Genomic DNA, 27,015 nt, shown 5'->3' on the forward strand with positions numbered 1-27,015 from the left:
GGCCTGTCGCTCTGGAGTGACGTCAGCACGCGGTGCGCGGGGAGCGGTGCTGAGAGCTGGCGGCGGCTGCGGCGCCCCATGCCCACCGGCCCCGGGGGAGCCAGCCCAGGTACGGCAGGGCCGGTGGGGAGCGCCAGGGCGGGAGAAGGCTAGAGGCGGCTGGGGTTGGCGGGGCAGCCTCAGCGGGTGCAGGGAATGGTGTTGATGCTGCCAGCTTGCCGTGGCGGGGACGAGGGGCAGACTAGCAGGCGTTCTAAGGGGTGGAACGGCTGGGCCCAGATTGGTCCTTAGGGTAAGCCCCCACCGCCGGGAGAGATGTTCGCACCCCCCGTACGATTTCGATGGGTACTTAAGACCCTCACCGGAGATGTCTGGTGCCATGGATGCAAGCCCTGCGATGCCTGGCACCGTCAGCATGCACATCTTGTGGCTTCTGCTGCGGGCATTGCGCAGGTAGAAGGGAAGCGGCGAATGTCTCCTGAGAAAAGCTGGAGTGGTAAAGCTTTTGGGTGTGTTTCCACATGATTCCTGTATTAAATCAGGTCAGTCTTTTCTGTTCTATTTCAGTTTGCCAGCAAAATCAGGTGTCTGGATTTGAGCTTGCACCACCATCGCTTTGCTTGTGATCAGAGTTGTGTTATTTTTATAGCTTATGTCCTAAATATATGCTAGGTCAGTCATCTTCCCTCTCATTTTGGACTGTCTCAGTTGAAGCGTACTCATCAATTTCTCATATACGTGTAATGAGCGTTTCTTCCTTTTCCTGCTCTTCTTTTTTTCAGGTGTTTTCATGAAACCAGAGACCCAGACTGTGTCTGCTGTAACCTGACAGTTTAATTTGAAATGGAGAGTATCACACAATTGTTCAGTGATTTGTGTGAAGCTCACTTGACAGGTTTGCCATGGAAGGTTCATCTAGGCAGACAGAAGATCAGCAAGAGAATGGCTAAGCAGAATCTGAAAAGGGTTGCTTATAATACCCTGTTCATAAACCTTTTCCAAGATGAGGCTTGTAAGCTGCAATCAAATATTTCCAAGCTTCCAGTGAAAAACAAAATTCTGATGCTGTCTTTTAACTTGAGAGTTGCTGGCCTAGGTGCACAAGCAGATAGACTGGAGAACCTGGTGGAGGAACTGGAAACAGCTGAATGCCTACCATTTACTGAAGTTAATTCTGTCTTGGATCTCTTAGTACTGCTTGCAGGAACAGGTCCTCCTCAACTTGTACCACAAAAAAAAGACTATTTTTTGAACAACAAATATGTTGGGAGAAATGTCAAATATCAGGGTTATGATTATTATGATGTAAGTGTATTTGAAGCTGATATACAGTCTCTGATAACAAACGAAGAATGCCAGTTCAATGACACAATCCAAAAGACACTGCAGATAATGGAGGCTGCACCTGGCACTGGACTCCCTGCTATAGGGTTGTTCTCACAGAGCTATCCTGCTGGTGACAAGTTTGAGAAAGAAACACGGGTCTCGCTCTTTGGTGCTCTTGTCCATAGCCGTACCTATGATATGGACATCAAGTTGGATTTACCACCAGTGCCTGACAATGCAGATTTGTCTGGACTTGCCATTAAAGTATGGTATAATTTGTTTTGGACCTAAGAGTGTATGCATGCTTTCAATATGCCGCTTGGAAACTATAGTTTAAAATGTAGATAATATTTTAATTTGTAATGGAAACATTCAGTATTGGAATTTCAGATGGAGCAGGGATCCGTTTCTTTGCTGAAAACCAAATAATCTTTTTGCATACAGAGCCATATGATAACTAAAACCATGGACTTGCTCTGTGTGTAAAACCCCATCGTGAGGCCAAAGACTTCATGAAGTTAAGCCATCAGCTGTATTTGTGCATTCCCCACCCTAGCAATTTTCTGTTGGGTTTTTGACTGCTTTGTATATTGAACTTTGCGTTGGTGCTTGCTTGTTATTGTTCAGCCTGACTGCATAAGTGCTCCTGTTTGAATGTATGCGTTTTGCTCTTCAGATGTCACTACCTACCTATTTCTTGGTGCGTTGTATCTGAAGACATTTTTTCTGGTTATTATATTTCATTGAACCTCCTGCTTCCCACTGTCTTTTCACTGTTTCTGTGTGTACAAATTCTGATATATCTTTTTTTCTCCTTTTGCTGTCTATTCTGCTTAGTTTTGGTATGTTTCATTCTCATATAGGTAATAGGTAAACTTGGGGTATTTTTCTTCTATTTCCTACATGTTAAAAAAAACAACTCTATGCCCTCCAGTGTGCACATATGGATGTAAGTTGCAACGGAGAGAAGGCAGAACCTTTTTGAGTAAGCACTGTATGCTTTCTATCAGACTGGAAAATCTGCAGTTTCTTGAAGAACATGCTGCTTTTAGTGTGGATGCCATTGCGGTTTTTTTTACTAACATCCTGCACATACAACTGGCACAGAATCATTCTGGTTGGAAAAGACCCTTAAGATTGAGTCTGACTATTATCTGACTACCAGGTCTGGTGTTTAACCATTCATCTTAGCACCACATATACACTGTTCGGACACTTGCAGATTTCTTGGCATGTGAATGACAAACTAGGTTAATCATCATTAACAAAATGTTTACAAATCTGAAGAACTAGGGCTTGGGTCATTTGCTTAAAACAAATACTAAGCATTATGGTTTTATTAGTGTTACATATTATTAAATATCTAGACCTCAAATTCTCAATTTGTAGAACTATATTCTTACCAAAGGAGTAAGTTTCAGCTCCAGCACTGACAAACTCAGTAATTATTTTGAAGGCAATTGCTCTTTTATGTACAGGCATTAATACCTGTAGAAACTTAGCAAAAGAGTAGCAAATGAAAAAAAAGTGCTTACAGGAAAAACTTACATCTACAGACTAAGTCACTTAGCATCACTTGTTCATGAAGGATAGTACATCTTTATTAGCATGTTTCTTCAGTAAAATGTTTTCATGTATAACTTTGAATTTTCTCTGACAGGTTCCTCAAAGTATAGACCAGTCAGAAGATGAGGGATTCCAGTCAGCATCCAATCTGACTCCTGATTCTCAGTCAGAGCCAAGCATAACTCCAGACATAGACCTGTGGGATGCAGTGCTTACATATGGTCCCAGCAAACGAAGATGCTGGGAAAGAATTGGATAGTATGTGTCTGATCCTATTGTCAAACTTACTATGCGTCATATGCAAATGTATGAAGGTGCATTTCATCTTAGTACCAAATTACCTTGGCATAAATAGTGAAATGTGTGTATTTAATTCTCAGACTTCAGTGTATTGCATTAGTGACTGAGAAAGAAAGAAATGTCATACACCTTCAACAAGCTAGTTCTTAGATTGCACCTTTTTCAAAGGAAGAGGTAAACCAATTATCTTTGTCAAAACCCCTGAAGGAGTTATGGGAACACTTGCTGTTTGTACAAAGTGCAGCAATTTTCTAACTAATCTGACATGCGCTATGCAATTTATTTCAGTCTCAGGTGATTTTTTGTTTTCAGTTTCAAATGAGAACATAGTAGTTGTAGAGCACTAGAATAATTAAACTGACATCTTCCAGTATTGCACAGTGTTGTATTCTTTGTCCCTGTCCGTAAGCAATGTAGAAATGATTATAATAGATTTCTTGTTGATGTCATTAGACTTGTAGTTCTTTCAGCTGCTGATTGGAAGATGCATCTGCTGAGAGAAGTCGTGTTAAAGCTCCCTAGCTTCCCTAAAATGCAAGACAAAAAAAAAAAAAGGCAAGCACGGCGGATATCTTCTTCCATTCTTGATCAACAGTGACATGCCTGATTCTTGGAGAAACTTGCTTTATGTTTTCTGTAATTTTAGTCAACAGTCCAATGTTCTTTTCAAGTCAGCCTGAGAATCTCAGAAACTCAGAAGTTACCTGATCTGATTTTTCAAAGCCACTGTAGCACACTCAGGCTTTGTTCCTAGTAGAAGACAGATTTTCTTGCTACCATTTGAACTGTAAGGATCTTTAAAGTCAAAAGTAGGCTGTATGTCTGACAGCTTTCATACAATATGTGCACTAGAATTTAGAATTTTTGGAAGAATTGGCAGGAGAAATTGTTTTGGAGGGGATAATAATCCTCACTGGGAAGAGCTGAAATGTCTTAAATACAAGTCATTATGGCATTTTGAGCATACTGCACTTAAAAATACTTGAATATCAGTATTGCATGAACTTTGGAAAGGTGATTTTTTTCCCCCCTAATTTTCCTATTTTTTTCACTGTGAGCACTGCATCACCAAAGGCCATGAAAGAAGACGTGAATCCTCTGTCAAGGTTTCTGTCTCTGAACTGGTGTTCAAATTACCTACTTGTTTCTTCATTGTACAGTTTCATTGGTTGCACATTCCCTTGCAAATGCACTACATTGCTAGTAGCTTCTTCTGTCGTTGATCCTTGCTGTGTAAAATTCAGAAATGCTTTTTTATTTTTGATTTCCTTCATTTCACATAATTGCCTTGCAATGTGTTTACTCTTAACACAGCCCACCTGGTAAAAAAGAGGAACTGTACCTTACTGAAGCTGGGAGAGAAGCTTTTGACAAATTTTACAGGCTTCGAGAAGGAGAATTGCAGCTGGTTAGTAGCACTGTACTTCAGTTTCCACAGCTTGTGCTGATGAAAGAACCTGAACTGGTGAAGGATGTCTTGAATGTCCTCATTGGTGTGGTATCCACTACATTTTCACTCAGCCAGGTATGGAGGATTTTCTAACTGTGTTTCCTAGTCACATCTTTTTTGCTTTGTAGAGGTTTCCTCTGTAATACATTTATTTCTTGCAGCTGTGGATACTGTCACAAAGTTGAGTGTGACCTAATGGCTAAAAGGCAGTATTTATATAGTGCAATAATAACATAACAATTGAGAGTATTTGTAGCCTTCTAAGTTAAAGCAGGTTTATGAATACTTGACCATAGATATGTATAAATAGTTTTGAAAATTGGATTTTCTTTAAGTGATTAGAGAAGTCTTACCCTGTGCATTTGAAAATACCATCCAAACTTCTGAAGTTTTGCTACAATTGATTATATTTATCACGTTATCCTAGCTAAATAGTCCCAGTCACCAAAGTAGCTAAACTGAAAATTTGTCTGTTGTTTTTTGTGTAAAATGTCTGCTATTGTAAATTGGAATACAGTGATGAAATACACGAGTCTCCCCCTTTTTTTTACTCCTCATATCATTTTAGGCTGCTCAGACATTTGTGATAAAGGAGGGGATATATGTATCTGGGACTTCACCAGAAACAATGCACAACCTGCTCTTGGAAGTTGCAGCGTATGGAACCTACTACACACGACTAAGTCGTTTTTCTCTTCAGCCAGTTATAGATTCTTCATACAGCAAAGGACTTGTGTTTCAGGTAAAAAAATTGTGTTAGATCATCCAGATTAGGGCAAACTATTCTAGCTAGAGAAGGCAACTTTGATTTTGTGTGAAGCTGGAAATTTTGCTTTCTGCAAATCTGCAAAGCATTTTAAGGCTAATATTCATGCCAGGTTGGCAATGAACAGAGCCGTTGTGTTTAGTGCGTACTTGACACCTGCTTGCACTGAAATGGATGGTAGAAGGTTTTACTTGAAGAGTAGTTTGTTTTGTCACATTGTTCTCTTGAGGACTAAAGGAATATAATATTTAGATGTTTTAAAGTATTGTTTATTAACACATCAACATATATGGAATTAGATCACAAAAAACTTTATTAATACAGTGTGCATATGTTATATAATTAAAAAAATACTTTGTTTCTGTTCTGAATTAAAAGCATGTTTTCCCTCTCTTCTGTGTATTATGCTCAATTGTATGTACACTGTAATATCAGGTGATACTAATCTCTTTCTAATACATAGAATTATGTTAGGATTGGTTATGAAACTGTATTTCTTCTGAGTATTTTATTTAGAACAATGCTAATAGGAATGGAATAAGAAGGTTTCTGTCCTTGTCTTGTTAGAAATGGTTCTGTACAGTTCTCTCCAGTATCCCATTTAGGCATGAAAGTAAGGAAACGGGTTTCCTTAGGTTCACACTATAGCTGCTGTAGAAGGAGCAGCTCCTCAAAGGTAAATTTAAAGAACTAAAATGCTTTATTATACAGTACATTATATAGGCTTCTTGCATTGGATATATAAAGAGTATAGAGAAGTCATTTGGCTGATTTAGATGTCTGACATTCAGAAGGCGTGGATTGCAAATTACATGGAGTCCACTGCATGGACTTTGATTTTCCCCTTACTTTGGTATACGAGGGCCTCTTACCTGCACATGCAAACTAGTTTAGAGAAAGGTTTGTTTCCATGCTGATGCAATTGATGTGAGACATAGACAGACTTTTAACATCAAGACTTCAAATATCTTCTGTTGATACTAGGCATTCACAAGTGGACTGAGAAAATATCTTCAATATTACCGAGCCTGTGTTTTGTCAACACCTCCTACTTTAAGTCTTCTAACAATCAGCTTTCTCTTCAGAAAACTAGGTCGTCAGCTGAGGTAAGAGAATAATATTAAATATTTAAGCTTTTCATAGAAGAAAAAAAATGCAGTCTGTTTCGTCATATACACTGGAAGAGATAATATTGCATAGGCACTTATATAGTCTTTCAGTTTTTTTCCTCTATTTTAATAGAAAGTTTTCTTTTAAGTCCAGAGGATTCTCAATGAAAGCATGTAAGTTTTTTCTATTCAGTTTCTTTGTTCTCTCTGTTATCATTCAATAGAGTTAGGTCTTTGTATGATAGTCAGCAAAGTTCATCACTGGTCTGAGAGCTTCTGGTTGAAAATGTTACATATGTCTTAATACTGTTTTTTAGATATTTAGCTGAACTTTGTGGCATAGGAACAACAACGCTGGGGATCAGTGGTGGAGCTGGTGCTTCATTTCCTACGGTGATAATTTGATCTTTTTATGTTTGTTTTGGGTCACAATGTTAATATTCTTCAAAGTTACATAGAATTTTACATAGAAGATTTAGTTTGGGTCTTTCTGCTACCAAAGATAGGACTTTGGATCTCCAATTAGAATGCCATGATTCTCTCCTCAGGCATTCTAAAATTTGTAATTTTGTCCTGTGTTTTCAGTTCCTGAAGTAAAGAAAGGATTTGAAATAAATCTCTAGAGTGCATTTCATTCTAAAGGAGATGTCCTTGCAAAGGGACCTTGACAGGGTGGATGGGTGGGCAGAGGCCAATGGGATGAGGTTTAACAAGGCCAAGTGCAGGGTTCCACACTTTGGCCACAACCCCAGGCAGTGCTACAGGCTGGGGACAGAGTGGCTGGAGAGCAGCCAGGCAGAAAGGGACCTGGAGGTACTGGTAGATAGTAGCTGAACATGAGCCAGCAGTGTGCCCAGGTGGCCAAGAGAGCCAATGGCATCTTGGCCTGCATCAGGAACAGTGTGGCCAGTAGGACAAGAGAGATTATTCTTCCCCTGTACTCAGCACTGATCAGGTCACACCTTGAGTACTGTGTCCAGTTCTGGGCCCCTCAATTCAAGAGAGATGTTGAGATACTGGAATGTGTCCAGAGAAGGGCTATGAAGCTGGTGAGAGGTCTGGAACACAGCCCTACAAGGAGAGGCTGAAAGAGCTGGGGGTGTGCAGCCTGGAGAAGAGGAGGCTCAGGGGTGACCTCATTGCATCTATACCTACCTGAAGGGAGTCTGTAGCCAGGTGGGGGTTGGTCTCTTCTCCCAGGCAGCCAGCAACAGAACAAGGGGACACAGTCTCAAGTTGTGCAGGGGGAGGTATAGGCTGGATGTTAGGAGGAAGCTCTTGACAGAGGGAGTGATTTGCCATTGGAATGGGCTGCCCAGAGAGGTGGTAGAGTTGCTGTCCCTGGAAGTGTTCAAGAAAAGACTGGATGAGGTATTTAGTGCCATGGTCTAGATGACTGGATAGGGCTGGGTGCTAGGTTGGACTTGGAGGTCTCCTCCAACCTGGTTGATTCTATAATTCTGTGTTTGTAGCAAGTCAAATGAATTCATAACATACCTGTTTCCTTCCACTGACTGTAAAGTGAGCTTGAGGTAACTAGCTCAGATGAAGTGATCCTAACTGTAGATAGCTAGAGGAAAGGGACCTTCTGTGTTTACTGAGTAAATCTGTGTTCTTTTATTATTTTCTTAGTTGAAGTTGTGTTGAAGTTTACTGCTTAATATTAGAATGGTTTTTTTTAGGGTGTTAAATTGCTTTCATACCTGTACAAAGAGGCTCTCAACAACTGTAGCAATGAGCATTATCCAGTTCTTCTGTCTTTGTTGAAGACGAGCTGTGAGCCATACACAAGGTACGTGCATCCCATTCTCTGCATAACTATATTTAAGAGCAGCTCTGAGTTCATAATCTGGTGAGTAACTCTGGTAATTTAACTCTAGGTTTTGACATTTTCAGAGAAAATGTAAGATGTATCTGTTTCTGCAAAATACATGCTAAAATTAATTAATTTTGCTGAATCCTTCTCTTTTCCAGCTCAGGAACAGCAGAAGGGTTTTATTTTTTACTAGATTAGGAAATAAATCCATGTAAATAAAACTTCTTTCTTACTGCTGGTCCTGGAAATTTGTATTGGAATATAAGGCTTGTTTAAACTTCTGGGTTTTTTTATTTCTTGTACTTGTAGTAAAATCCTGAAACTGGTAACTGTGTTTATTTCTCTTGCATTTTTCTTGTGTTTTTTTTTCATTAAGCAGACTTAAAACAAACCATAAATCCTGTTATTCATTTAGTAGATGTAACCATCATTAGGAATTAAGGTTTATTTTGATGGCAATGATTTTGTTATGTAGTGCACATAGATTTAAAAACTGTTAGTTTATAGACTGGTCAGCCTCACCTCCATCCCTGGAAAGATAATGGAGAAATTTATCCTTGATGCTGTCCTTAAGCATATCAAGGACCATGGGGTCATTAGGAGCAGTCAGCATGGTTTTACCAAGGGGAAGTCATGTTTGACCAACCTGATAGCCTTTTATGAGGACATAACCAGGTGGATTGATGATGGTAGAACAGTGGATGTGGTTTATCTTGATTTCAGTAAAGCATTTGACACTGTCTCCCACAGCATCCTTCTGGCTAAACTGAGGCAGTGTGGTCTGGATGATCAGGTAGTGAGGTGGATTGGGAACTGGTTGAAGGAAAGAAGCCAGAGAGTTGTGGTCAGTGGGACGGAGTCTAGTTGGAGGCCTGTGACTAGTGGGTCACAGGGGTCAGTACTGGGACCAATTCTGTTCAGTATATTCATCAGTGACCTGGATGAGGGCACAGAGTGCACTGTCAGCAAGTTTGCTGATGACACCAAACTGAGTGGAGTGGCTGACACACCAGAAAGCTGTGCTGCCATTCAGCAAGACTTGGACAGGCTGGTGGCTTGGGCAGGATAAAATTTAATGAAATTCAGCAAGGACAAGTGTAGAGTCTTGTACATGGGAAAGAACAACCCCAGGGATCAGTATAGACTGGGAACTGACCTATTGGAAGGCAGCAAAGAGAAAAAGGATTTGGGGCTCCTAGTTGATGAGAGGTTGACCATGGGCCAGCAATGTGCTCTTGTGGCTGCAGTAGTGGTGCAGCTACTAGGAGAAGAAAAGATAAACTTCAAGGAGCTCTGAGCTTTTTTATCTCTCATTTTAGATATTTTTTTTTTTGCTTCCTCAGAAGTATGATTTCACCACTAGGAAATATGAAAAAGCATGAAATAGTCCAAAATAGTAGTTCTCTTTATTGTGCATAAAATATCTTCAGGTCTGAGAAAAAAGTGCTTGGTATTGCATCTTTGATTTTGACCTTTCAGTTTCTCCCTGCCATAGTTACCTCTCATCAAGCTTGTATTTCTCTTTGTGCTTTTGATGTGCTGCAAAGATTTCTATATTTTTTAAACATTTTTAGTAAACTAATATACAGAAATAAAAAGATTGTTTAACTTAAGGTGATGTTCTTTTCATCTTAACTAATTATCACCAAAATGTTCCATATAAGCATGGTTTCAAAATCTTTAAATGTCAGTGTGACAGTACATAATTGTTGGGTTTTGTCCAGCCTGTATCTTGTGTGTTTAGATCTTTTAAAGAGTATAGTTGCTGTCTGGTTGTAATAAAATTGAGAAGACAAGGGGAGTGGTTTTCAATAACATGGAATTACATATTTATTTATTTTTAGATTTATCTATGATTGGGTATACAGTGGTGTGTTCAGAGATGTTTATGGAGAATTCATGATCCAAGTGAATGAGGATTATCTTTGTTTCAGAGGTACAGTATATTTATAAAGCATTTGTAATTGACATAATTGTACTGTTAAACAGCTAAAAATGTATACTTTCATCTTTTTGTTTGATACTTAGATAAACATTACTGGACTCATGGTTATGTTTTGATTTCAAAAGAAGTAGAAGACTGTGTCCCTGTATTTCTTAAACATATTGCTAATGATGTATACATATGTGGGAAAACCATAAACTTGCTGAAACTGTGCTGTCCTAGGGTAAGTATTGGTTTGGTTCCTTCCTTTACAGTGAGAAAATCATGTCTCTTCAGAGCAAGCTTATAGGTTTTTAGCAAGTTCACTCCTTTACTGAAAACTGGTATTGTGTAAGTAGGATGTTGATTCATGAAAAGTTAATTACTTGCTCTTAGATACTTGTGAGCTAATTATCCCCTCTGCTTGCTAACACTTTACTACAGAAATACAAATTTTTAACTGTCATATTTATCACATCCAAGGCATATGCTGTATTTCTTATTTTCCTTTGTATTAAAAGCAGAAATGTTTTAGGCTTCCAAGCAAGTGCCTTCTATTTTTCACACAACTCTCACTAGTGTTTTTGGTTTAAAGATGCTTCACTTACTAAGTCTTGACTCAGTTCTGCAGAGATCTTCTATTGCAGCTCTATTGCTACATTTCCAAGAAGAGCTTAAAAAGTTCTATTAATTCCTATTTTGCAGAATGAATCTTGTCCTTGATAAGAGGAACATGTAAAACTAATTTCTGTCTTCCCTCTTCTTTATCTGTGTCTAACAATGAAACACCCCCTTGATGTTTCTAGAGTTTGCAGGAACATTATCTTTCTGTCTCTTTTGAATGGTGTAAATACTGCATCTGAGGATACTGAGGATGTTAGATCCTGTGTGGTGGCTTGTTTCAGTAACTTGAAGCGTTGCTAAGCTGAGAAAGTATAAAATGTGAGTTCATAATGCATCATTTTGCAATATAAAAGCTGTAATTAAAATGATATTTTTCTTTCTTTCAGCATTATATATGTTGGTCTGATATACCTGTTCCCCGGATTTCAGTCATCTTTTCACTTGAGGAGCTCAAGGAAATAGAAAGAGATTGTGCAGTGTATGTAGGTCGAATGGAGAGAATTGCCCGATACAGTTCCATAAGCAAGGAGGAAAAGGTAAACAGATAGAAGAATAAACACCATGCTCTCAGCATGTTTTATTTTGAATACTTGTTTTTAATTCTTGTTGTAATTTTGAAAGGATTTGTATTCATGGTCAGGTTGTTTTCATTGGTTGGTTGGTGTTTGAATTGTTATTGCAGGAAGCAAGCTTACTCAGTATAACTTCTGAAAGTATAGGTGGTGCATTGGCATTTGGCATATGTTACATGAGTTTTGGACTTCCATCTTAGCTGCTTGCTGCAGCAGATGTGCCTTCCTCTTGAAGAGTACTGAAAAGATTGTTGCCCAGTGAGGTTGTGGAGTGTCCGTTTCTACAGACCTTTAAAACCCATTTGGACATGTTTCTGTGTGACCTGCCTTAAGTGGTCCTGCTTTGTGTGAGAGTTGGACTCAATCTCTGGAGGTCCTTTCCCTAGTATTCTATGATTCTAATGTAACAAATGTGACAAACTAATTTCTATAGCTAATTGTTTTTTTTTTCAGAACTCTTTGTTACAGATGCCATCAATTTGGTGCATGTGTCAGATGGATTTTGTTTGGTTTAAGGTCTGGAGTATTAACTTTCGGTGTTAGTTTATAGAAAGTTCATTGCTTCATTTATATTTCTGTGCTGCAATCATATATTAATAACCAATGTGAAGTGTCTTGGCAGTAGTGTATTTTCAAGTCTAAACCAACACCACAAAAAAAATCCCATCTGTATTTTTCTTTCTGCCTTTTTTTTAGGATTTACGCATGGAAATAGCCAAACAAGAATTAATTGTTCATGCTCGAGAAACTGCTAGCAAAGTACTAAAAGCCATTAATGGTGAGTTGCAGTGGTGGTCTCTGTGTTTTCTAGGGGCTGGTTAATGTAAACTGACAGTATCTTCATTGTAATACAGACCGACAAGTATCAGAACGGATGGCTTTGGATGCAAAGAAACGGGAACAGTTTCAGAAGCTGAAAGAGCAATTTGCAAAAGACCAGGAGGTATTTCTCAGTGTGTTTCTAAAGGCAAACTGTATTTCTTAGGCAAATAATTGAAAAGATGTCTTGATTTATTGTTCTGAGTTGAATTAATAGCTGTTGGGGTATGACAAAGAACTTCTTGCAGATGTGTACATTAGAGCTGATACTGAGAGTGGCTTTTTAAAGTGTGAAATATTTATGCAGCGTCGCCTTGCAATAAAGCAAGAGGAGATTGATGATGATTTCAGCTATGCCCGAGAGCTCAGAGAGAGAGAAAAAAGACTGAAAGCTTTAGAAGAAGAACTGGAAAAAAAGGCAAGGTAAATGTAGCTGAGTAGGCTCCCAAAGCTTAGATACTCCAAAACCATCATAAAGATCTAAGGAAAGATCATTGGAGATTAAAATCTATGGTACTAAGAGCTCTTAAACATTGCTTTAGAAAATTGGACGTAAGGAGTTTTGGCAAGATATGAGGGATTTTGTGATTTAGCAATGGTTAATGGGGACCCACTGATTTGCACCAACCCTAGTCCATTTTTTGTTATGGTCAGAAAAATTAACTGTCTTGAAGTTAAAATCTGAGTCCACAGCAAAAGTGGTCACTCATGTGTCAAAACAGAATTAAAAAGCAGAGAAGTTAGACTGATAATTATCTGAATTGTTCTGTTGTGCATCTAGTTGTATTTTATTTTGTTACATCTGAAAATACTTAAGATAAATGAATGACCTACTAAGAAGAGTTACTGAAAAACTCAGTCCTGTTTTCTCCACCGGGTTGTTTTCTGTAATTGAAGTCTCTGACTTCTAAAAAAAAAAATCACTTCTCACTTCTGAAGTGAAAAAATGTCTTATTCTTTGGAAGAGGTGATGAAAATCAGTATGCAAAAATCTGTTACTTATGTTTATTTTTTGCCTTCGTGTAGGCAGGAATTAATTGACCATTACAGCAAACTTTCTGATGATGCAGCCCGTAGGGAGCAAAGAGCATTATGGAAAATGCAGCGACACAAGTTGGAAACAGCTCGTCTGAAATTTCTGTTAGAAGATCAAAAACGCATCGAGGTATCTTCTGAAAAAGACTTAAGATAGGAAATGTAGGAATTTGGTAATTGCTACTTAAAGACTTTGGACTTTCTCATTTTTACTTACAGGAAATGCTTGAAAAACTTCCAGATGGAAATTGTAGGAGAAAATTAGATATTATTCCTTATAAAGAGTGCCAGTTTGCTTCAGATGAAAAACTTGTGAAAGATCTACATTCAAAGGTGAGTTTATTTTCTTACATAAACTCCAGGTTGCTGTTCCAAGTTTACCTCAAGGGAGTTAATTTCATTTCAGTAGACACAAAGTTCACTATAACTGCAGGGTGAGTACTTCTCACATTATTTGTAGAACATCTGAAAATGTGGAACATTGTAATGAAGTGGCACTCTCCTAAGTAGCTTGATTATGTGAATACAGTGTAATAATTATTTATTTTTCAGACATCTTCTGGAAAACCTCTGCATTCTTATGAGACAGAAGACAGAAAGGAATCTGAGCCTGAAGTGCAACATTCTGCTTCCACTGACAAAGCACTGTCTATGCCCAAGCTAACAAATAACAATGCTGATCAGTATTTTCAGCCTAAAGCAGCGAGATGTGAAAGCAGCCTCCAAAGTTCTGAGACAGCATGCAGTCCTCTGCACAGTGCTGATTCCTTGCCTGAGTCTAGTATTAATATAGAAGATTTCCTAGCAAAGCCACAAGATGAGCAACCTGTTGCTATTAATGCACAAGGATCATTGCTAGATGAAGCATTCCAAAACATTAACTCAGATCTTTCTGAGACTTCTCAAGTAAGTGAAAATCAGCTTGTCTTGAGAGGAGCACTGGAAGGAGAAGACAATGCACCATTGCATCAGCAAAATGAGTATGATTTTAATACAGTTCTCAGACCATCTGCAGCGTGGCAGGGACATGTTAGAGTTGGAGATAATGTATTTGATACGGAGTGCAGAAGGCCTCGGTGGAATATTCATGGACACGCATCTGATGCCAGCATTACAGTGGGAGAGTATGTACCTCATGTGGATACTTACCAGCCACGCTCAAGTCCATATGGGCATTCTTCAGACTCCCATATAGAAATTAGCAGCTATGTTTCTGAAGTTGAATCTGTCCGACCCCGGTGGAATATTCATGGGCATATTTCTGAAGGCCACATTAAAATTGGGGAGTATGCTTCAGAGGTACAGCCTGCAAGGCCTAGGTGGAACGTTCATGGGCATGCTTCTGAAGCCAATATTAAGATTGGAGAGTATGTGTCAAATGTAGCTCCTACAAGGCCTCGATGGAACATCCATGGTCATGCGTCTGATACCAGTATCAAGATTGGTGAAAATGTGTCAGAGGTGGTCTCAGCTAGACCTCGCTGGAACATCCATGGACATGCTTCACAGTCGCACATCAAACTTGGAGGACTGGTTTCAGATACAGAGCCTTTGAAGTCTCGTTGGAGCCCGTTTGGTCATGCATCTCAGTCAAGCATCCAAATAGGGGAGTGGGCTCCATCTACAGAGAATGATCCAATACCTCATCGTAAAGCCATTTCAGGTCCTTCATCTGACTCCACAGTTCAGACACTTCTGTACAGTGAAGAATTGTCTCCTGATGAAGGGAGCAGAAAGGAAGCAAAAACCTCACAAGTTAAGGAAGAGTCTTTACCACAGACAGAATCACTTGAGAGTATTCCAGTCTTTACTGATGCACATATTAAAGATGACAAAAAAGAAAATACAATGGAAGAGAAGCAAGAAGGTAAAATAAATTTTTCAATCAGCATTTGTGTAAAGGGACAATAACTGTAAATGTTTGTGTTCAAAATGGGTATTTAATCCTTGCATAATTTTTTGGATGCTGTTAGAGTTCATATGAAAGATTTTGAACTTGGTCTTGTCTCCTATATACAAGAAAGAGAGCATGAAAAGAATTCTAGTCTGAAACTTCAAGAAACTGGACCTTGTGTGATTGTGAGTAGGGAGCACAGATAAAACTGCCTGTGTGGGGCTATGGGGAAGGACTGTTACTGGAGTGGTTGTTTCTGTGGCAGTCTGTAGAGAAATTGTGAACAAATTCAGGAGCAGATCTGAAGTATGACCTGAGTGTTATAAGCAGGTCTAAGTAAATGCTGTCTTTAACTTATTTGTAATTTTACAGTAATTGCAGATGTGGTCAGCACGGACCCTTCTCCAGATACCTCACAGAACTTACAGGTAAGAAACAAAGTAGTTGTTGAGAAGGCTTCCTTTTCTTTCAAAGGATCAATGTAGTGGTAGTTAAGCTAGTTTCTGTCCTAATCGATACTGTTTTTACATGCCAGGTGAATAAGCTTTCATTGGAGTAGCCAATTACCTGTAAGAATGCAAAGTGTGAGTAAACAAAGACAGCATCTCCCACAAAATTCATCCATTTTTTTGTTTCAGGCAGAAGAACCTGAAAAAACAATTCCAGTGGATACTACGCCTCAAGAAAGTTTATTTTCTAAAGCTAATGCTCCCAAGGCTAATGAGGAGGAAGGGGAAGAGGGAGATGCATGGAAGAAAGAACAAGCTTATTTGAAAGCCTTATCGGATCAGTACTGTATTGAAAAATATCAAGATAGTTATGATTTAATGTGTGAGTAGAACTCTTAGAACTACTGATTAATAGAGGATGTGGTAAACCTGAGCAGAAAGGATGAGTGCCAGGAAAAAATACCTCCAGGTACCAATACTATGGACTTTAGTAGCCAAACAAGTTACTTCTAGGCATAAAGATGAGACACATTTTGACACACTGTGATTTTCTGACCTAGAGGGGTTTTGTAGAGTTTGATATTAACAGGTTATCAAATTGCTTAAACATAGTAACTTACAGTGGTTGTTTTTTTTTTTTAATTCAGCAGAACTCCCAGTTTCCCATCTCTTGCATCATGTGATACCCAGGTCTTACACTTTTCCTGTGGATCCTATGGTACAATCAGCAACGGATGAAACGGCTGTACAGCTGAGTGAGCTCTTGTCACTGCCAGTGCTGATGAAACGTTCTATTACTGCTCCACTTGTCTCTCAGTGAGTGTTTGTTAGAAATTTGATCATTTAACAAATAAGATGCTCTTTATTAGGTGTTCTTGTGTATTTTTTGACACAAGAATTGCACATAGATCTGTTCTCTTTTATTTCCTCCATGCTTCCAGAAGTGGTTCAGTGGAACGGTCCATTACTAACAAAAAGTTCAGATTTACATTAAAAATCGTAACACAAGCTTCTGTTTTTATGTGCAAATTATATTTTTGAAGGCCTTTTTGAAGTTGCTTTTGAACCTATGGATTATGCAGCAGCTGTTTTGACACCATTGGTTTCCTTGTTCTTTTTAAAAGAGGATTTTATTTATGATGTTTGTCCTAGTTTTTATTTGGCAGGTCAACAATAAGGATTAGAAAAAGAAAAATCTTCTGATTATGCGCAAGCTCGTGCGTATCAATCAGGATATATTTTATGTGTCTGTGGGAACTCAAGCTTCAAGGCTCTCTAGAAGTTTAATAGAACCTGTTCTTACTATTGATGTATATAAGGGAATCATACACACATTGGAACTTTTTATTAATAGATCTAATGGCATTTTAAAGAAAGGTTTTCATTAACTATGTACAAAATCGGCTTCTTTCATGGAAACAGATGTGTCAAAATGCTTGCTTTTATGGAATGTACTGTCTTGTAAGCTTAGATTTCCATTTACTGACCCTGAGTATGCTATACTGAAAGTTTGGCACAATGTAGAAAGAAGTAATTATCCTTAGTTTTGAACATCCAGAAGGATCTGTGTACAGATTTAGGTATTTAGCAAAGCAAAGTAAATGAGCCCAAGTTGCTGGCAAAACTGGCCTATTGCTGGTATTTAAGTTAAATTACTTAAAGCTAGCTTACTGCAAACTACAGTATAGACTTGCCCTCAATGTCTAGGCTCAGAGCTTTATCAATTAGGGTATTCTTCTCTGGGATTTAATAGGCTTTTCTTAACGTTTGTGTAGGTGACAGACATAAACCAAAGGTTATTGATAAAATGCTGCTCCTGGCCCAGCAGCATGTTCTAAAGGTTATTGATTATATGCAGCCAGTCTTAAAAAAATCCTTCCCCAGTACTATTCAAAACCCAGTTATCTCAAGTGGTGGGGTTTAATTCTGGTATATGCTGGATGGAGATTTCTTGGTGTTTTTTCTTTTTTCCTTTTTCTATGTGAATATCCTCTTGGGTTAGATAGCTGAGTTAAGTACTGGAGGATTAATCTGATGGAGCCACAGCTGAGTGTTAACAGTAAGGAATGAAGTGCTTGCAAAAATAATACCTTTTTCTGTGTTTTGATTCTTAGTGTTTCTCTTGTGAACAAAGCAATAGTTGATTACTACTTTGTGGAACTGAATGTAGAGAAGCATTTTGAAGCACTGAGACATTTTTTGTTAATGGAAGATGGGGAGTTTGCTCAGTCACTCAGTGACCTGTTGTTTGAGAAGGTATTTGCTTTATTGTCTTACACTTTGGGTTTGGATTGTCTGCTTTAGCTTAGCACCTGGATTGATTTGCATGGGAATGAGGGAGTGGGGGGAATTCCAGTCTTGTCTTGTGCTATTTTCTTTTTTTTTTAATTTGGTGCTGTTTTGAGAAGTCTTGTAGCAGGAAGCCGGCAACATTGTAAGGACTGAAGCAGAAGGTCTTTGCTTGGAAGAAATGCCCAAGGAAGTCCCAAGGAAAAGAGTAATATTTTCTGCTGCTGATCCCAGCAATAGAGTACAATGTTTTGGCACACTGAGGATGTTGATTTCAGACTTTGATAGACAAGCAGCAATGTGAAAGTATTTCACTCTTTCCTGTAAAGACCGCTGCACTACTTCTGTTCTCTCACACTTGCCAGTAGCAAGGCTGGAAGAGCCTGTTGCCCTTTGATAAAATCCAGTGGAAATGCCTCTGTTGCACAATACCTCATTTCAAATACCCTATAGAGGGGAGGTCATCTGAAGAAAGCAATGAGCCTTCTTATGAGACAGTAGTTTCACAATTTACCCCAGTGTTTGCGGGGAAGATGGCAAGGTAGGAGGGACAGCCTGGGTTAGTATAGGTGGTTGCCAGTGGAGATATATGACTGTAGGATAGTTTTACATTTCTCTAAATCTTATGAATGCTTTAAGCCCAACTAGAGAAAGCACATGGAAATTTAGACTTAATGGATAGCTTTATTTGTAGACCTCTGAGAGTGCTGAGCTGATGAGAGGCAGATTGGAGTCAGATGCTAGTATCAGTCCTGTCACTGGCATTCTGCCCCACTAAATCCTAAATGCTGTACTCATTGCAGCAGGGATGTGTAGCAGCTCCTGAGTGACAGTAAACTGCAGTCCAGCATGTCAAAATAGTGCAGGTATGAGATTTTGCTGTTCAGAGCATGAAGGTAAACTTCAGAAGTTGCTCCCTGTGCTGCTGGTAAGTAGAAATGTCCAAGCAGAATGGTGAAGCAAAGCAGGATACTCACCTCTTTGCCATACTACTTTAATTCGCCTGTATTCAGGAGCCAAAAGTTTGTTACTGCTATGTAATTCTTTTTTTTGGTTTGTTTTTACACCTAGCTTGGATCAGGACAAACACCTGGTGAACTGCTGAATCCACTGGTTCTTAATTCTATCCTAAATAAAGCATTACAGTACAGTCTTCATGGTGACACCCAGCTTGCTTCCAATCTTTCTTTTGCCCTCAAGTATCTTCCGGAAGTGTTCAAGCCCAATGCACCTGATGCTCTGAGTTGCTTAGAGCTAAGGTACAAGGTAAGAAATCATAGAGAAAGGTAGAATGCTGCAATTATACCATGGTGGAGTGAGTATCTTCTCAAAAACGGAAGACCTTTAAGAATGGAGTAAAAAAAAATGTGTGATGGAAATGACATGATTTCCTTAGCCTGACCATTGCATTACATGATTAAAAGACAAATATATCCATTTGTTCCTCCCTGAAATACTTGTATCTGAAACATTCTTAACATTTCTAACACAAAAATGTAGTGTGATCAGCACTGTTCTTTCTTTCAGGTTGACTGGCCTCTGAACATTGTCATTACTGAGAGCTGCATGAATAAATATAACAAGATCTTCTCCTTTTTGCTTCAGCTGAAGCACATGGTGTGGACTCTTAAGGATATTTGGTTTCACTTAAAACGCACTGGCAAGTATACCAAGTGAACTAGAGGGCCCTCTTCAAAATGCATTTAGCGCTGTGCTAGACAGTTGCTTATAAACAATTGCTTATTGCTATCAGAAACTTTCATTTCTTTAAAAATGCTGATTTTAGATGGTCTCCATGGGTTCTGATACTAATGTATTTCTGGTTTTGTTTTCAGCTTTAGTGAGTCATGCATCAAATTCTGTTCAGTTTCGACAGCTCCAGCTGTATAAACATGAAATGCAGCATTTTGTGAAAGTTATTCAAGGTTACATTGCTAATCAGATCCTTCACGTTACATGGTGTGAATTTGGAAACAAACTGTCTTCAGTAGGCAACCTGGAAGAAATTCATAGAACACATGCTGAATACCTCAACAAAGCAATCTTCAGGCAAGCTATCATATGTGTTTTTACTTCAAGTATTTAAGTTAATGGAGTGACCACTGTAGTCTCACCTGTTTGTGCAAAAATGAGTTCTACCTGCCATACCAAATAGTGCTTACATATGAAAGGATTCTTATGTAAGAGAGACAAACTTTCTGACATGTTATGAGTTCCATACTTTGATGCTTTTCTTCAGCTACCCATCCTCTTAATTTCCCCAGACTCCTTGGAGTTGATTCCAGCTCCTATTCACTGTACCTTTGCAAGCTTCAAGTCTACTCAGGACAGCTCTAACCTTGAAGACTAAGGGCACACTTGGCACAGTTGTGTTTTTCTTTCACTCCATCGTTGTTCTGGCCTTTGTAAATGAATGCTGTTTCGTTCAGCCTGAGCAGTGTGCACAAGTAACTAGCTGGAATATTGTGAAATGCTTCTTCTGTGCCTTGTCTGTGCCTTTTGTGCATTTGAAAGAACAAATCTAGCCTGATGCCTATATCCAGATTTACAGTGTGTGTCCTCTAGGAGTCACAAACTTTTCTCCCTTTGGTTACCAAAGAAGCATGGTGTGAATAAGAGAAGAGATAGGGTTTATTTGATTTCTACTTAAAGAGTATACATAGGAATGATAAAGTGGGGTGATGGAGGGAGAAGAAATGATAATGAGAAATTGTTAAACAAGAATCCTACCCTTTCCTGTCTGTCTTTTTCAGTTTTAATTAGATACAGCTTGCCTGAAGCTGCTGTTTGGATACCAGGTGATGGGATGAGAGTAAGGAGACTCAGAGCAATGTTTTGAATGTCATCTCTTTGGCAAATGCAGATGTCATTCTAGAAACTGAGCACAGCAGTACAAAAACGAGTTTCCCAGAAGAGCAAGCGCAGTATGTTAGGTTTAGGCTCTTTTAAAAAAGTCACCACTACAGTTGGCTGCAGTCTTACAGAGTTTTAATTTTAAGCAACTCGAGAGGAACCCTAGAGGATTGTCACCCATTTGTATTTTTCATCCTGCAACCAATAAATTGTGTCAGCTACATTTCTGAAGTTGTTTTTGCTCCCACAGGGGTCTGTTGACAGAGAAGGCAGCCCCTGTGATGAACATCATACACAGCATTTTCAGCCTTATTTTGAAGTTCCGCAGCCAGCTGATCTCTCAGTCATGGAGCTTTGACGCAGGCAAGCAAATGGCTGTTCATCCCAACTTTGGTCTGATGCAGCAGTCATACAATACCTTCAAGTATTACTCCCACTTCTTATTCAAAGGTAAGAAATTGCATAAATTCTAAATAGGAAATGAAGTCACCTGACAACTGATAAAATGATGAAGAGGCTTTAGAAATGCAGTGTAAAAGTAGGAAGTGTGTACTTAGCCTGTGTTAAAAAGGGAGTTCCCAAGTGAAAACTGTGGTGTTGCAGTTTGCAAAGATCTGTGTATCCATCAATTCAAATGCCCATACAAGAAATCTTAACAGATACCCCAGAACTGTCCATAAGTTTTTGCTGTTTCACAAAATGAGTATTAGCTGTAAGAGATTTGAAAACTCTGGTTCCCATGCTGGTCTAAAGCTCAGAGAGCCTCATAGCACTCACTGGAGTTTATATGCAGTGCTCCAGGCAAGTGTTTTTCAGCTGTACAGATTATTTGTCAAATGTTCTTTCCTTTAATACGATTTCTTCTTGCCTTCAGCTTAGTCTGTAATGTGAGGAAATAGTTATTAGTCTTTCCTCTCCATTTCTCTTTCAGATCTTGCTTGTGACTTTTAGTACAAGTTATTTACCCTTCCTGTTATCCTTCCCAAAGTTGGTTCATGGGTCTGGTGGGTTTAGTTTGTTCATTTGTTATTTTGTTGAGGGAACTCTTAACTCTTAAAGGAAGTGCAACTGTTTCCCTTGGATCTATGTTTCTAGAATATTTTCTAGTCAGACTGCAGTCTTCAGGAAATGAGCTGCCCTTTTTATTCTTTAAGGGTGTCCAAAAGTGGTGTCAAAGGACCAAAGACAGGTATTTCAGGATGAGTTAGAATGGCTGCTTCCAGATTCTACAGGAAGTCAGAACACCTCTGGGAGCCACCTAAGCACATACTACGAGATCTATGGTTGCTTCATGGACAGAGATTAATAGACCATTCCGTAAGGAAATTTGCTGAGTGACCTAGTTCTTTACACCCTCTTTGTTAAGCACTATAAAGTAAACATGTGCTTGTTCCTCTACACTTGTACCTTCAGTCACTGTGCATTGTAAAATGCTCTCTTTCACAATGGGTTGATCCAGAATCCATTGAAAGCCAGTGCAACGTAGTATGGACTTCAATGGCTTTGGCTCAGGCCCTCATTTCTAACTATACACTTGCCCTTTTTCCTTGCATGTTACTACTGCTTGCTGCTTCCCTTTGTATGAGTGCATGGGATGCTTAGGGAGTTACTGCCTCTTTTCCTGTGTCATTAAGGATGTTTAGAGCAGTTAGTTGTTCATTCATAGAGCTTGAGGGGTTTGTCCCAGGAACTTCTCTTTGATCTTCACTCTCACAATGGACTTTGCTCAAGAAAACTTCAGCAGAGATTCTTCTTTCACAGAGGTCACAAGAGGACCTAAACATGCTTTCTGGTCAGTTGAACTTAACCATACGAACACATCAGCTTATTGTGAAAGTACCTTGAGAAGTCATCTTCTGATTAGAAGAACACAGTTTTGCTTAGATCCTGACGTGTGATCTTGATTTTGCGTCTTAAACGAAGTGCTTTCTAATTACAGAGGAGATACTGCACTTTTCTTATGCAAAAAATACATGTTTGTTTCTGCTGTCTTCAGATTGCTGTATTCGGCCTTTTTCACATATATATATATATATATATATAAAAAATTAAAATGCACACATACTGTCAAGGCTGCTTTCAGAATATTAATTTTAGTTAAGGTTTGTTTTATTTTTTGTTCCAGTGGTGACAAAGCTTGTAAATAGAGGCTACCAGCCACATCTGGAGGACTTTCTACTGCGCATCAACTTCAACAATTACTACAAGGATAACTGAACTTTATAGAGTAAGGATCACTGATAGCATGGTAAAGCAGAAACAGATAAACTTATATGCTTGTGATTATAGAAGCTTATGCAAATGCCATGTAAGAGGCATTCTTCTGCAATGAAATAACCCACCATGTAATAGCTTGACGAATATAACCATCACGTGCAGAGAGTGATGCTTAAAATCCACCACACCTGCCTGAGAGTTGATGTCATTACTCAAGAGAGACAAGAGCTGAGTGCCTGGTCTCAGCAGAGGTGAGAGTGTGAAACTGTATATCTGTGAATGTGTAAATGTTGTATTTTTGGTGTTGTGAATTTCCTCCGATGTAAATACATCTATGTGAAATAAATCAACAGATGCTTTCTAAAATTGCTGAGACTATGAGGTACAAATGTTCAGAGAGACCTAAGTACCTGCTTGATATATTTTAAACTGGTATTAATTCTCAGTCTATACTGATTTCTTTAAAAATTAGCTGTTAGCTACAGTCAAAAGGCATGATGACACCTTGTGATGAGGGGGCCTGCTAGGCGATGCAGTATTTGACTGTTTAAGCACTTGGTTGCTGTTGGATCACTTGTGCCAAACTTAGTTTCCTTTTCCCTGATTTAAGCTATACACCTTTGTGGAGATTATGTTAAACACCTACAGCAGAAATTCAGAATTAGTGAAGTGAAACAAAGCTCTGCTTCCAAGTGTTTTCCAGCTGCTCTCAACCGGAGACCCCCATTTTCAGTTTGCCAATCATTTTCCTTTTCCCTGCTTGTTGGTTGGCTTTATTTATTTTCTATATTGTGAAAAGAGACAATTGAACTTAAAATGTCATGGTATGGGATGGCTGTGGAGACGCAGTCTGCTTTGAAAAATGTTGATTTTGAGATCTTGAAGCCACAGTGGCTTAAAATGTGGCTATATTAATTGGCAGCTCATTGTCATGATTAGTCACCGCTTGTTTAAAAGTACAGACACAGCTGCCATGTTACCAGTGCTAGGAAATATTGAATAGGATTATCTTCTAATGATACTTAGGTAGGTTTTTTTTCCCCCAGAAATAACAACTAAGCCTCTACCAACTGTAAAGTTGACCTGAGTGTTTCTGCTCCTGCTGTAGTACCAAAGTACATATAAAAATGTGGTAATGCACAATTCTAACATCCATCTTCTATGCAGTTTATCTCTGCTGTATTTAATGAACTACCTCCCTTCTGTTCTACAGAACAGGAGGCTGAAGGATCAAGTGGCTTGAAGATTGAGCTCTTTTACTGCTTGGGCAGGTGGAAAACTGTTTTGTGTACTTTAGCAGTTTAAAGACCAGGCACTTACATGCAGGCTTGCTGGATGCATTGTCCCAATGCCTGACTCCCTGCTAGAGAGCAGCCACATAGCTTCTGCAGGGAGCAAGCAGCTGATGTTTGGGACCTTGGAGCTTGGCACTACAGTGTGACTGTAGAAAGACGAAGATTAAGCTTTGCCATGAAAAAATGAGGGTAGAAAGAGGGAAAGGAGAAAAAGCAATCTAAAGCACCTCAATTAGTTAAACTTTGGGTACCATTATGCAAGAGGAGCAGCTTGCTCTCCCTTGAGGTCTGAAAGAGTCCTCTGATGAAGAAAAAGAAAGGCAAGATGAATTAGCAATAGCTGAAAATCAAGGACTTCTCAAATGTAAGATATCAGTACTGCTCATCATCCTCCCCCTGTATACTAATCCCCCCACTGTATGTATACCAATGCAACATTCCCTCCTGTGATGTCTCTGCTACATTTGTGACATGCTCCTCCCCACACATCTTGGTGACAGACACACTAAACTGACATGGAACAAATACTTCCTCTTCAATCTTTAGGAGTTGTTTTTTTTTCCCTTAACCCCCTCTTGCCAGCTTTACACTTAAAATTTTCAAACATTTAAAAAGAATAATGATTTTTTTGGGGTGGGATTGGGTTAGACCATCTCCAGAGATCTGTTCCAAACTCAGCTGTCCTGTGATTTATTTTTTTTTGCTTCAGCTTAAATACTGCTGTTGGAATTTGTTTGTGTCACACACCCACTACTCGCACTGACCTCTGTAATGCTAATTACTAAAGTCATCTCTTTTCATACACCTAGGTGCACACTTTAGATGCAGTCTTGCAATGATGACCTGCTTTATTAGACACAAGTCTTTAGGAAAAAAATGAAAGTATGGAAGTGATGACGCTTTCCACCCACCATATCCCCCCTTTTCTTGCTGAATGTGATGCTATATCGCATGAAGTACTCCTTTGGCCAGTTCAGGTTAGCTGTGTCCCACCCTAACTTCTCTCATACCCCCAGGGCAGAGCAAGACAGCTTTGACACTGCAAGCAACAGCCACAAACACTGCAGTGATATCAGCCCTGCTTGAGCTGCACATCGAAACTAGAGCCACATACAGGCGGTTAATAAAGAAGGTTAACTCCATCCTGTCCAAACACTGCACAAAGCAAAATTAATTTTGATTTGGAAAATAGTGCACTCTTACTAAGGGCAGTAAGAAGATAACAGGAATGGCCTCAAACTAGGAAAACTTAATGTGCATTTTCAACTTCATGGTGCTATAGAAGCCCTTCAGATAGGAATGGTTGCAGTAGCTCTGATTTTCTGCACAGTAAAACTTGAGTGCAGCCACTCAGGAAGGGCAGAGAGACGACTCAGTTTCCCACACTGCAAATGTGTTCAGTGCAACTCATCCCTTTACTGTGCTCTCTCAAGAAATTACTACCTCTACATTGTCCACAGCAAGGCATTTCTCTTTTGCCTTCTCCCAAGACTCCCAAGTCTCTCACCTCTCCTACGCACACCACATGTAGTCTGTGCCACTCTGCCTACAACCAGTTTTAGACCACACCACCGCTAAGGTCCAGAGTATGTACACACCATCATTTATCTTGTTACCTGAAATGTAAGGTCCTCACCTTGCTCCAAGCATACAACCAAAACTGCTGGCAACACAGGAGACAGGTACCTGTGGCAATTCACTTCTCCAAAACCGCTGCAAAATACAAAGTGAGGTTTCTGTGATCCCACCTGAACGTGATGTTACCACAGACCAAATAACCATTCTGTTTGTAGACTTCATTTCTTATTAACAACAAGAGTCCTCTAGGAAACAGGCATGAACAAGAATATTAATACAGCTTTTTTTTTTTTAATAAAAGAGTCAAAGAAAGCACTTGTTTAGGGGGGAAAAAACAACAAAACAAAACACCATCCACAAACATGTCAAAGTGAGAGCTGACAGTAAAACATTTGGTGATTGTACATTTACAAGTTCATGAAGCAGAGTTATGGTGAACTCTCTGGAAGCCACGAGAGGAGCCCCACCACCATGCGACATGTCTCCAGGAGCTTCTCATTTATGTTTTACAATCTTGATGCTACTTGCTTTTATGCAAAGGTAGTTCAGGCTGTATAGCCACAGACTACGTCTAACCAAAGTGATTCCACAGAAAGCTGTTGATATGAAAAGCCACCAATTTATTTTGAGCACAAGTCCATGGCTTTTAAACAAGCAGAATATTTGACCATAAGAAATACTATTTTCAGGCTTATCTAATACTGCCAATACAAGCTGTAAAAATCAAGAAGGAATTTATGATTCAAGTATTTAGACACCCAGATAAGGTGTACTCCCTTCTCTCTGAAGAACTAAGCTAAGAGGTAAATTTCTTACCTAGACAAAAGATGGTCTAATTGTCCAGTTTTTCTTTTTTCCTGCTTGAGGGAAAAGAATAGACAGAGTTGAAATTACTACCTGCCTTTTGAAATGGGAGTGCTGCAAAGGCACAAGTATTCCATTTGGCTTCAGGTCATCAAGCTGCCTCAAATGCAAAGCATCAATACTGTTGCGTGCACTGAGAACCCAAGCAGCTGAGTGTCGGCACAGTTCAGCTGTGTGAACATCCTCTTGCTGTTTTTTTGGTGAGCACACTGTATCTATTACGGAGAAGCAAGTCACACCAAGGCTTTGCATTCATGATTTCAAGCTTT

General features: G+C 39.2%; 1 protein-coding gene across 1 annotated transcript; it reads left to right on the forward strand.

Annotated features, from left to right (window-relative positions):
- Positions 1–25: 25 nt before the first annotated feature.
- TUBGCP6 (tubulin gamma complex component 6) lies at positions 26–23,375 on the forward strand. The gene is made up of 26 exons (XM_064142418.1): positions 26–109; positions 783–1,590; positions 2,987–3,150; positions 4,507–4,717; positions 5,211–5,384; positions 6,393–6,514; positions 6,835–6,910; positions 8,200–8,309; positions 10,178–10,269; positions 10,362–10,501; positions 11,268–11,417; positions 12,150–12,231; positions 12,308–12,396; positions 12,580–12,695; positions 13,299–13,437; positions 13,527–13,640; positions 13,860–15,174; positions 15,574–15,629; positions 15,840–16,032; positions 16,298–16,466; positions 17,765–17,906; positions 19,011–19,205; positions 19,467–19,599; positions 19,775–19,988; positions 21,043–21,242; positions 22,918–23,375. Exons 2-26 carry the CDS (start codon positions 844–846, stop codon positions 23,007–23,009), a joined length of 5,235 nt encoding a protein of 1,744 aa, XP_063998488.1. The 5' UTR covers positions 26–109; positions 783–843; the 3' UTR covers positions 23,010–23,375.
- Positions 23,376–27,015: the final 3,640 nt, after the last annotated feature.

This window comes from Pogoniulus pusillus, chromosome 4, assembly GCF_015220805.1.
Source record: "Pogoniulus pusillus isolate bPogPus1 chromosome 4, bPogPus1.pri, whole genome shotgun sequence".
Taxonomy (NCBI): domain Eukaryota; kingdom Metazoa; phylum Chordata; class Aves; order Piciformes; family Lybiidae; genus Pogoniulus; species Pogoniulus pusillus.